The sequence below is a fragment of the Pelmatolapia mariae genome, linkage group LG10_11, assembly GCF_036321145.2.
Source record: "Pelmatolapia mariae isolate MD_Pm_ZW linkage group LG10_11, Pm_UMD_F_2, whole genome shotgun sequence".
In the NCBI taxonomy this organism is placed as follows: Eukaryota; Metazoa; Chordata; class Actinopteri; order Cichliformes; family Cichlidae; genus Pelmatolapia; species Pelmatolapia mariae.
In genome coordinates this window covers 23,980,195-23,992,198 of record NC_086236.1, presented here as the reverse complement: position 1 = coordinate 23,992,198, position 12,004 = coordinate 23,980,195, and the positions used below count along the sequence as shown (strand labels likewise).

The 12,004-nt window shown below is 42.0% G+C and overlaps 1 protein-coding gene across 3 annotated transcripts in view; it reads left to right on the top strand.

Moving 5' to 3' along the window:
• Positions 1-12,004, top strand: part of abr (ABR activator of RhoGEF and GTPase) — a 121,483-nt gene that overhangs the window by 83,893 nt on the left and 25,586 nt on the right. For all 3 annotated transcript variants that reach the window (XM_063488674.1, XM_063488675.1, XM_063488676.1), the window contains 2 exons: positions 4,266-4,363; positions 4,463-4,594. In XM_063488674.1, coding sequence (XP_063344744.1) covers positions 4,266-4,363; positions 4,463-4,594 — 230 coding nt within the window. The remainder of the gene's footprint in view (positions 1-4,265; positions 4,364-4,462; positions 4,595-12,004) is intronic.

Sequence of the window (12,004 nt, the reverse complement as noted above, 5' to 3'; positions counted from 1 at the left end):
GAAGACCACTACAGGCGGGGTTGGTGTGACAGAGGATGATGCTGGAGAGAGGGTGAGATGGAGGCAAATGATTTGCTGTGGTGACCCCTAAAGGAAGCAGTCGAAAAAAGAAGAATGAGGAAAGTGTAGTGTCTGCTATCATACTGTGCCCTGCAAAACAGTCACATGCTCCAAAATTTCCCCAGATCGCCTGTAACATTCGAGTACTCAATAAACTTTGGCAATGTCACAACGTTTGTTTCCATTCAGAGTTTTGCATTGATAATGGGAGAACATGAAGTCTTACATAACACATCCCAAAAAATCTCAATGGGAATGAGGTCTCCTTAACCACTCTTTCACAATTTGAGCGCAATGAATTCTTGTATTGTGTTCTTGAAATATTCCTGTACTGTCAGAGGATAAAGATGAAAAAATCTGGTCATTCAGTATATTAGGTGAAGCTGGACCTGACCAACTGAAGCACCCCACATCAAAATATGTCCCCCACAGACTTACATAGTAGAAGAAGGCATGATGGATTCATCATTTCATCCACCTCTCTTCTTGTCGTCCATCAGTCTGGAACGGGGTTCATTTAATAGAAAAAGCTCAACTGCACTAAAGGTTAAGTGATCAATTCAGCAACAACAGTTTTATTTAATTTGAAAGTTCAACAGAAGAAATCAAATAATAGCTCAAATTAAATAAACCCTTAGTAATATAATACACCCCTTTTATAGTGAATATGTCTGACTAACATCAGGACAGATGTACAGAGTCCATCTTTGCCAATTGCTTCCTATAGCTTTTTTTAATATTCATGTTTAGTTTTTAAAACCTGTCCAGCATCGGCACAGTTTCTCTGGGGTTTCAAACACATACAGAGATCATTGAGACACACTGTATTCCTCTGCTTGTAGAATTTCCTCCAATACCACAAATGACTAAAAGTACAAAGCCCCCTCCAGATGTAGCTTAATGATGGGGTCCAGTTTGTGTACAGGTTTTATGTGGCGATGTTGGGTTCCTTGTGTAATCCAGCCTGTGTTAAAGGTTCAGTGCGGTTCCAGTTGCGTTGTGGGTACTCTTCTTTATCGTCTCTGCCATTTCAGATTTCACTGTGCGAGGATTTTGCAGCAATTTCCTCTTTTGCATAATCATGTGTGCGCATGTGGTTTCTGTTATTGCGAATGGTGATTATTTTCATATTAGAATGGAAATGTGTAATGATCTGAAACAGCAGTCATTATTCACTGTGTCAGGTTAAATTGGCACTGAATGCTCCACAGTAGGCTTTCTCTTGCCCCCCTCCCCCTCCCTTTTTTTTTTTTTTTTTTTAAAAATCAAAAAAATCAAGTAAGCATGTATTCGAAGATTTTACTGAAGCTGTTATCTATGCCACAACAATCTTCCCCCAGTGGGAAAGGGCTTGGAAGCGCAGCCCAGGGCAAAGTTAGTCAAACTGGGTCACAGAGGGAAAAGCTTGGAGTTGAGCATCTCCCAAAAACTCAGATAGAAAAAAAAATCTATGGAAATACTGACCTAGAAGAGAAGCAAAAAACATGTCATGTCATTTTATTCTTGCTTTATTTTTATTTGTTTGTATGTGTGAGTGTTCGCATGTCGTTCCCTTCAAAAAGATGCAACAGTTAGCTCAATAGAACTGCACTTTCTGCATAGGGTGGGGGGCACAGATCCACATTAGAAGATGAGAGAAAGGTGCATTTTTAAATTTTATTTTATGGTCACTGCACAGTTAAAGCACCTACTTGGCATTTTTTAAATTTTTGTTTCTTTTTGACGTTTTTGCTTTTCGACGTTTTTCCTGTAAAGCTCAAATTCAAACCACTGCTGAAAGTGTTCACACGTTCTCAAGACTGTATTTCTGTGTAATCCAATCCAGCCATGGCTGCATGTATTTTCAGTCGCTTTGTCAGGCTTTTATTAGTTTTCTTCTTCTGGGTTCTGTTTAAACTGTTGAATTATGGCATTTCCCTGCTTATTATGTTTTGTAGTCTGAGAAGAATATTTTGTCCTGAAGCAGCGGTTTTGGTGACTGTGATCTGTAGCTGCTGAGACACTAGTTAGTTGAACTGATTATCACGTGTCTCCTGATTCTGTGAACCAACAGTTTGAACCAGCATTCGGTGCAGCCTCGGGCAAAGATTAGCCTGCTGTATAAGAACATACGCGCCCCACAAGGGCTACAGCCCACAGCTAATTGAGATGGAAAAGGATGGTATCCATTAACCCTGTATTTAGGGGTCAGAGACCCCATGCTGACCAATAAATCCCCCTCATACTCTGAGCCTGATGGCGACCTGCCAGAAAAATGAAAACTCAGAGTTCCAGGCCTCTTTTAGTCTGTCCTACTTCTCAAAGCCCTCTTGGATCCACTGTGAGGACACAAAGACCTCTCAAAATATGCTCTCCATGGCCTTGTTTGAATTTTAGGTCTGGGCACATAAACCCATTTCAGCTGGAGAGGAAATCAACTTCCAGAGAAAACTGGGAGCTGCTCAGGACTATGAATACGCTTCTCTACTCCAGGGCTAGATGAAACGAAGAGGATAAAATCACATTAGAGTCGCACACAAAGAACCGGTTGAATCGCTCATTGCAACCATCAGAATGTTGCCGCCTCTTTAATGAAGCAGACTGTGACAGGTAGTTTAAGGATTTTTCCAGATGTCAAATCAGAAGTGACAGCCGTGAGCTGTTATGCTTCCGTACACAGCGGAAGCGTACAATAACTGCTTCATGTTTTTTTTAAATATCCCCCAGATGGTCGCACTGAATTCCCCTTCATTGAACTTCCCTCGTACCACCACCGCTAATCTCTTTCTAACTGGGAGTGATTATGGCAAAACCTTTTAGGATGCTGAGAAAACAAACAAAGGGGGAATAAAACCAGATGGGACGACATTCCTTTATACTGTACGCTCCTTTTTATTCTATAGATACATGTGCACATGTTTTTTCCAGTTGCATCTCATCCAGGTGATGTGGTTGGTATCTTCTCATAACCCAGCTCGTGTCAGGCTCTTAAATCTGGTGATCGTCATGATGACTTTGCTTTTGACTTTTTTTTTGTTTAAATTAATGTATTTTTTATTTTATTGTATATGTAATTAAACCCACTCCCCTGCCGTTCAGCTCTCTTGCTTAATCTTATTGACTGTCCCGGTGAAAGGTCGAACCACTCACCCATCCATCATGCTGTCTAGTGGAAGTTAACCCGAGGGGTTAAGTCCAACATAGGGGACGTAGTGGAGACACTTTACAGACAGCTGGTAGCACAGTCTGCAGGAATGGTTTCAGGAGCATTTAAAGAAACACATTAACAGACTTAATTGCTCTGTGTAAGAGCTGAGTGTGAGCTGATCCCAGAGGAGGGAAGGGGGGCGGGTTACTGCTGCGGTATGAGGATGTTAAGAGTGGCGAGGGGCTGCCGGTGCTGATTGTGTACAGAGGGAGGAGATTGATGCCTGTCTGCTGTCAAATGGTAGCATATTGACAAATTGGAGGGCTTTTTTCAACTTTTAATTGCACATTTGTTAGAAATCTGAGAAATCAGTCTTTATAAGTGATACTTTTACACATGTTTGCACTTTTGGCTGTGCTCATATGGTGATTCCAACATTCACTGTTCACAGCTTCCCTCATATTTAGTTGTTTTCTTTCTTTTCATAAGACAAGTCTTGTGTCTTAAGTTGAGTTTTTTTAATGGATTTTTGGCTGTTGGTTATTATGTTAACACATCATTATGGCTTCAAGGGAAAACATTTTATTTTATGTATTTTTTGAATACTCAAAAATGTATATTTAAATATCAGGCAGTTCCCTTGGAGGATTGATGATAGATATATGACCTTTTGCAATAAATCTATCAATCGCGGTGCAAAAAGAATCCACATGTCTTTCATTGGAAGTGCTGTTAAGCTGGTCTGCCCAAAATCATCTCTAAGATGCATGGAGAGTGAAAGTGTCTGTATATTGTGTGCTTTACGTCTTATGTTCATGTGATTGTTTTTATATGGTGCTTTGAAATGTCAAGTATCTTCTGTTGCTATCAAATTTCCACACAGGGAACGATAAATGTATCTGTCCAACACAGCGTCTGCGGCAGTTAAACATGTGTAACAGCATGTTTTAGTCATTTTTAAACGTCTACAATATGTTTGATCTTCTTTTTTTTAAGTGTTCTCCAGTGCTTCAGATTTTGTCTGTCATACTCTGTTGTTGTTTCATCTCACCGACCTGTCTACTCTCTGTGCTTTCAGATCTATACTGCACTCTCGAAGTAGACTCATTTGGATACTTTGTCAGCAAGGCCAAGACCCGAGTCTTCAGGGACACCACAGAGCCTCAGTGGAACGAAGTCAGTCGCAAAGACATCTTTTAAAAATTTATTTATTTTTTTAACTGTGCTGTTTTCATCTTCATTGTTCTCCTTATTTACATCCATGTCACTGCACAGGAGTTTGAGATTGAGTTGGAGGGCTCCCAGTACCTTCGGATCCTGTGCTACGAGAAGTGTTACGACAAAAGCATGCTGAACAAAGACGACAATGAGATTGTGGACAAGATCATGGGCAAAGGGCAAGTCCAGGTAGGAGAACAGTTGTAAAATAGACCATGCACAAAGAGAGACGTCTGTGTCTTCTTGGGGGGAGATTTTCCACCATATGACTCATTTTAATTAGCTGTCTAGCTTCTGCACACAATTGTATGGTTTGTAGTGGTTGCCTCTAATGACGCTGGTTGGATTAATAGTGTAAAGGAGAGTTTGTTTAAGGGGGGTTCCCCCTGTCTTATTGTGAGAAATGTCTCCATAAAACTCCCTTTCAGTCTCGTTAACTAGATACGGCCTCCACAGTGGAATCTGCGGTTTCTTGGTATTGAGGCAAAATGCCGTTCTCCACTCACTGTTTAGCTTTTGCTGAAAAGCCTACAGAGGTGTCACATTTCCATTTTTTCCAGAACGTCTTCAAAAAAATCTATTTGGTCAAGTGAAGCTTGACTCCTGTCAGTTTTCTGCAAATTGCAGCTGTTGTAGTTTCCTCCTCTGCTGCCCTGTAATCGATCAAACTTCACATTATGAAAGTGGGTCAACTCGGAGGGCTTTTAAACGCCGTTATCTTCAATTCATGCCCTCATGTTTCTCTCAAGTGGCGGGTGTCTATGCCAGAGGTGAGTTTATGGCAGGTTATTTATAATCCTGCTTTTGATTCTGGACTAAGCAGTTGAAGTTTTGTTTGTGGCTGCTGCATGCAGCATAATACTCGTAGTTGATGCACAGCATCTGTTACAAGTTGCATCAGGAATACAAATCTCCCTCCTCTGATATCAGGAAAGTGGGACACACATCAGTCATGTTTGTAAAGTTGGATTTTTAGGGGAGGAATGCGTCTCAAAAATATCTTATAAATCTTATGTGAATGAGCGGATATGTTTCTCCTCAGACCCAAGTTCCCGCAGTCTCTTAAAGGGGCGTTGAAGTTTGTTGTTTGTTACAGCATTTCCTGTTTGTCACTTCATCTTTCCAATCTTTTCTCTTTCATTTTGATGGTTTACGTCCTTTAGTGTTGGCTTTGAAAGCAAAACACCCTGCCTGAAATGGCATCTTTTTGTGCCTTATCGACAGCTTCAATATCAGGCAATGAGTAGTTAAACTTTTAAGACTAAGATTTTAGTGCTGGTTTAACAGACAATGGGATACAATAGAAGCTACATCAGCTCATTAGTTCTGCAACATTGTGATTTAACTCTAAAAACCTGAGGCGGATGATGCTGCTGCTGCTGCTGCCGTTACTGGGAACATCGATTTCAAGCCAACATCAGGCAGAAACCCCCCCCCAGAAAACAAACAAATACACCACATGCTTTTGCTGGGGGGGGAGGGGTGGAGGTTTAGTAAGGCGGATAGAATGGCATGTTCTGTCCCAGACGCTTGGAGGGTGGGAATACTGTGAATATGTTATACATAGTTAGTAGGTTTGTGGGTGAACCTGTCAACAGTGCATCCACTGAATGCAAAGGCCCTGATCGTGAGCACAGCACTGCTGCTTTAGTCTCTGAATGAAACAACATATGTGTCCTAAAACAGGAGGATTTATGGTCTGACTGCTTATTAGTTGGTTTCTTGTCACTCTTTAAATGTTCATGAATGCTTCAGACATGGTGGCACTTGTGTTAGACTCTGATATCATATGTTTATTACAGCCACGAAGGAGTCCTGCAGAGCCCACAGATAGAGAGCAGGACCTGAGCTGTTTGCTTTCCTGAAGCTGGGTTGAGAAGGAGCCTTCAGTGTTTTGCTTTGCTCTCTGGAGACCCTGTGATTTATTTAAAAAGCTTGTGGAATACTGACTGACCGTAAAAGGGCATATTGAGAGGGAAGTTTTTTTTTCTTTTTTTTATCCGCTGTGGTTACTTTGTTGAGAAAGTTGATCGCCTCTATCGTCAGAAGATCGTGGTACGATTCGAGCCAGAGATTTTATTATGATTGTACCAAGAAAGCATTTTTTGATACAGACTTGTAAGGAGGTACATTATGTGGGATTTCCGCCAGTGTACACGCACATGTTAACTGTGGGAATTAAGGTGACTTGATTGAATTGCTTTATTTCCATTTGGGCTGACATCCCCGGAGCAGATAAACTCTGATCTCTGAGGTCGTGTCGCTAATCCCACACTAAACGGAAACAAAATCAGAGCTGCTGCCCTCCTGTCTTTCAAACTGGAAACACAAATTCATTCTTAAAGTTTCTGAAAGCAGGCGATTGAGAAAATGGACCTTGCCTCAAGTGCCTGAATTGTTTGCCTCCAACCAATGGCACTTAGTTTTTAAAAGCTCCAATACATGGATGTTTTTGAAATTATAAACCTTTCAGCGTCAGATTTTTTTTTTCTGATTTTTGCTAGTGTGATTCAGCCAAAGTAAAACAGGACACCAACTCCTGCACTGGCTATGAGTGCAGACACTCGCTTGGCCTCTAAACCATCCTCTACCTCATGCACTGTGCAAGTTTGCCCTTTATGTGTCAGCTGTAACTTGCAATACTCGTCTTCAGAGTGCCACTTATGTAACCGGGTAGGCTGTGCGGCAGAAACGCATCATATTGCCCTGCTTCACCAGTCCTTTCATCTGATAACACTTGTGCAGCCCATCTCAGCCTCCTCTGGGCTCACCTTGGGTTTAATTACTTGGCTTATCTGAGGAGGAATTTGTCACCAGCTCCCAGCTCCATATGACTACATTAGTCGGTCTCCATTTCCCACCTATCAGGGCTTTAATTGAGGAAATGGGATCCTACTGCAGGTACTGTGCTTCCCAAGACTCTAGTTTGACACCTTTGATCATCTTGCACAGGCACAAGTTTTCAAAGATGAGTTGAAAACAACAGGAAGTCGGTTATTTGAGGCTTGAAGTTACTTTAAAATGCTGATTTCTGTGAGGCTTCCTTCACAATCACATTAGCATGCTGACATGATGACAGTTTTATTGGATTAAATGGGATTTACACCTACTATCAATACTTTGATGCAAATTAGCATCGCAAGTCACAGGATTTTCTCAAGTCTGTGTCACATTTTTAAAAATATCAAACCGAGGTTGATGTTGTTTCGAGTCTGTCACTAAAGCGATCCCATCCAACACCATGTGGTGCTGCACTGAACCGCCTCCTCCTCAGTGTTCTTTCTATAGAGGAGCTTCGTGTTCTCTCAAGAGTCATGTAACAGCTCTAATAATCTCCTCACTACTTCAGCCCTCTCCCTCCCCACTTGTTCCCATCATCCCTTCAGCATCGCACAACGCTGGGGGTTGTTGTTATTGGTTTGAGCGCGTGGCAGCCCCTAATCTCGACACAGACGACGCGGAGTGCGGCGTTGTCAAGCCGCGAAAAGCAATAACCTGATAGTTTTGAGCAGTCTCCTGGAGATAATGGGAGCCAGAGAAGTTGGGCATTAGGTACAGAAGGAGAGCAGTGATCATGTTGTTTGTTCCCGGCAGCTCTCGCCTCCCTCTCCAAAGCCGCGGAGCCGGACAGGGGTGCACACACATTAGGCCGGCATTACTGTAAAGCTCCGGGTGCAAAGGGGTTGTAAAGTTTGAGGTGAGCATCCACGTGCACTCAAGTTCCCACTTAGGAGCCTGAGGTCTTTCATCACTATGAAGCATTAGATGCAAAGGTTGAGGGGTTTATTGGTCAAAGTGCCATTGCTTGGGATAGTAGCCGGCTGATTGTAGCAGTAAAACTTCTTGACCGGTGGAAATGTGCCAGTGTAGAAAGCTCAGGCCCCGAGCTCTGATCTCATCTCTCAAGTACTGGATCAAACTTGATGCCAACATAAAGCTCTCATTAGAATGAAATACAGCCTGGTGAGTGTATTTAGAAGTATGCACACTATGATGTAAACAGTGAAGAAGTGTAAGCAAGCATAGGGAGATTTTTCCATTTTTCATTTCTTATTATTATGGGGAAAATTCTACATTCTGGTGCTGCTTAGCATGTTAATAACACTCGCAGGAATAAAATTAGGTTCTCCTTTTATTTGTTTTTATGGGAACTGGGCCTCGGACTCTTCTAGGCTTTTTCTCCTAGAATGCATGTTTTTTCCAACACGTCATCCCTCTGGGCGGTGCAAGGTGGTGGTATTTCATGCAATGTTAGTTTTTAACTCAAAACTCAGTGGTTTTAATGAAGGTGTGTGTTTCCATGTGTCAGTGTGTAGATATTAATATTAATTAGTGTCTAATAGATGGTGTCATCTATTTTATTGTTGTGCCCTGTCCTTTAGGGCTGCGATTTGTCATGTTTCCACCATGCACACAGCCCCTGTGGCTATACACATCCACACACACACTGCTGTCATCAACGCTAACAGATGGGACTCCGCTGTGTGTGTTCAGCCCCCCTGGGGGGAAACCACAGACTCACATACACACACACAGCTGGGTGACAGGCTAATACATTGTAAACGATATCAATAACTTCAGCCGGCTACATTACCTGGCATTTATTAGCTTACACCTCCTTTGTCTGGCCTGCTGTTGTATATTGGGGTGGTGAGTGTGGATGTTCACTGCTTAACAAAGATTGTCCCAGTGCTCATTTGCTCTCTTACTCCTAAGCCTACTTATTTTATTATTTTTCTTCCCTTTGCAGTTTTTAAGCCTTGTTTTTTTAATGAGTCTCATATCTCATGGTCTCTGTGTTTGAGCATATGGCACTTTTTTTTTTATTGATGGGCCCCAATTAAGCCGACTTCCTCATCAGACGATCCTTGATCAGTGGAGCTGATAGCAGCTTTTTGATGGATTTTTATTTTTTCCCTGTCATCTTTCCACAAAGAAGCTCCTTCGTCACAGCCCTCACTTAGACAGCCTTTGTTCCCTTCTAAAACATTCACTCCCTGCCACTTGGGATATGCATGCCCTAAATAACTACACGCACTCTCAGATCATGCAAATGTGCAGATACCCCCGTTTTTTCCCTATCTATCTTCTCTCTGGGAGTAGAATAGGAAAAACCCCAGACCTGCCAAATTTAGTTTGAGTGTATGTTACAAAAAATGGTCACATTTGATGCTTTTGTTGGGTTTTTCTTGGACAGTCTAGACTAGAAAGAAAAGCAAAAATAAGGAATTGTAATGTTGGACTGCTCTCATGCAAACCGGAGGCTGAGATGTCCTTAAGTATTAATGGCATGATGCTAATCGTGTAGTAGCCTTCCATTCAGTTTGTAAGTCGCTAAATAATATCTGAGATTGTTTCCAGTCTAATGCCAGGCCTAGAAAAGAATGTGTCAGGAGGACACTTGTTTAAATAACAGTGAGAGCTTCTACAACCTCTTGTGACGTCTGGATTTAAAAGCTAGGATGGCGACATTTGAAGCACTCAAGTTAAAGATCGACAATCTAGTGGGTGACAAGCCCCATGTTTTATCTACAGTTATATGCTGTAGTCTTTACACTGCTTAGAAAATGCAAAGAGGTTATGGCTGGACATGCTGATACTTAACAGATATAATGTCGTTTGTTGTGTTATTACAGTCCTAGTTTAGCATGCCAAAGTACCATTAACTGATTAGCAGTGAAAACAAAGTACAGATGAGGCTAAAGTCTTTTTAATTTGGATAATGGAGCTAGACAATTTGAGCAACCGCCAAGGTTATTATAATTCATTTTTAGGGAAACATGAATGTGCTTACAAAGTTTTATGGCAGTCCATCTCAGATTTGATTCTGAATCTAGAAAGTTACAAGTAAAGAGGTGTCAGAAGAAAAAGCGTCAGCTGCTGCTGTCTGCGCTAGTCGTGGGCGTTGGGCAGAGATTTGATTCAGCTAGAAAAGAAAGTAAACGGTGATCCATGTAAAGCAGAAGGGCTACCGGATAGATAAGGACAGTGGAAGAATAAAGCGAGAATGTGAAAAGGCCACTTAAAGGCCAGAGGATCTCTTTGGGACCCCTTCACATTGCTCTCTGCCACATTTGTACCTTTCTTTTTTTCCCCTTGCTAAAAAGTACAAATGCACTGCTTTCCAATGAACCGTCAAAATGTCGAGGGCAAGCTAGTTCAGTAATTGTTCCTCATTATAACATTACATAATCCTTCAGGAAAGAATTAGGCATTGACAACAGATGTCTGATTTCCTACCATGAAAACATGCATATGTAGCACATGTGGTAAAGGCGGTCGGAGGGAAACAGAAGAGAATGACATGGAGCAAAAGAATAGGAATGAGAGCCCCAGATGGTGGCCAATTATGTTATGCTGGGAGTTAAAGTGAGAACAAAGGATCTCATCACAGCCTGAGAAATGAAATGCTCTCCAGAGAGGAACCGTGAATTTCTCTGTGCAGTTGCTACCACCCTTTTGTCTCATAAAAGAGTTCAGGGTTCAGGAATAATTGGTAACAGTCTAAAGGGGCTTTCAGATAATACAAAGAGTGTCATGTTTGAACACTCAAACATGAGAGGCCACGAACACTGCATCGCCAGAAAATCATGATCGGGATGAGAGCCTCTTGTCCAACCTCGAGAGCCTGGGGTTTTTTCTTTTCTTTTTTGTTTCTTTTTAGCAAATCATGATCGGTTGTTGTAGCTGTTGATCAAACTTCCCTGTGTTGTTCTCATTGTTTCTGCTGCCAAGAAACACCGTGGCCTGAGACATGAAGAGAATAACACTGCAGATGGAGGCAAGAACAGAAAGAGAAGTAAGAAGCGGTCATTAGTAATGACAAGTAGACTTCTAGTTAACACCCCAGCCTCTCGTTGTCTTTGTCACGCTGCTGTGTTTCTGACAGCCAGCTCTTATCCAGCCACTGCTACCAAGTCAGTAAATGCTGACAAAAGAGATTTTGTAGTCCATATCAGAGGAATATCATTTAAAACCTCTGTTCCCCCGATTTGTTTTTGTATTCTTGGACTTTCTAGTTCAGGTCTCAGGTTTCTCATATCTCACATACACACGTCTCCTGGCTGTTCTCGAGCTGTGGAATTATACACAGCAGATGACATTGGGGGGGGGGGGCTCGGGGCAGCGAATCACCTCAGTCCTCTCATCACGTCCCCGCCTGACTCTCTGAGGGATAAAGCCCATTTCATGCTTGACTCTGCCTGCCAGCACATTGTGAGGCCCAGCCCTGTGTACAGTCCTGGGCTTTTCTCATCTCTGTTTATGTGTGTTTAAAATCAAGTGGCAAAACTCTAAAGTACTTAGTTGCAAAGGAGGTATTTGGGTAGCATGATGCATGTGAGCTACAGAGACTAAACGTGACTTTAAACATGGTGGTGGTAAATCAGAAATTCTGCTCAAATTTTTTTGTGTGATCTGTTAAAACCAGACAGTGATTTTCCATAATCTTTATTTCTATCCTACACGAAACAGCTGTTGGCTGCACTCTTGTAATCAGTGAACCAGTATGAGAATTGATTTCCTCATCTAAATCTCTACAACAAAGTGAAAAAGGATTTTTCTGCCCTTCCTCATTGTCCCCCTTTGTCCTTGGCTGAC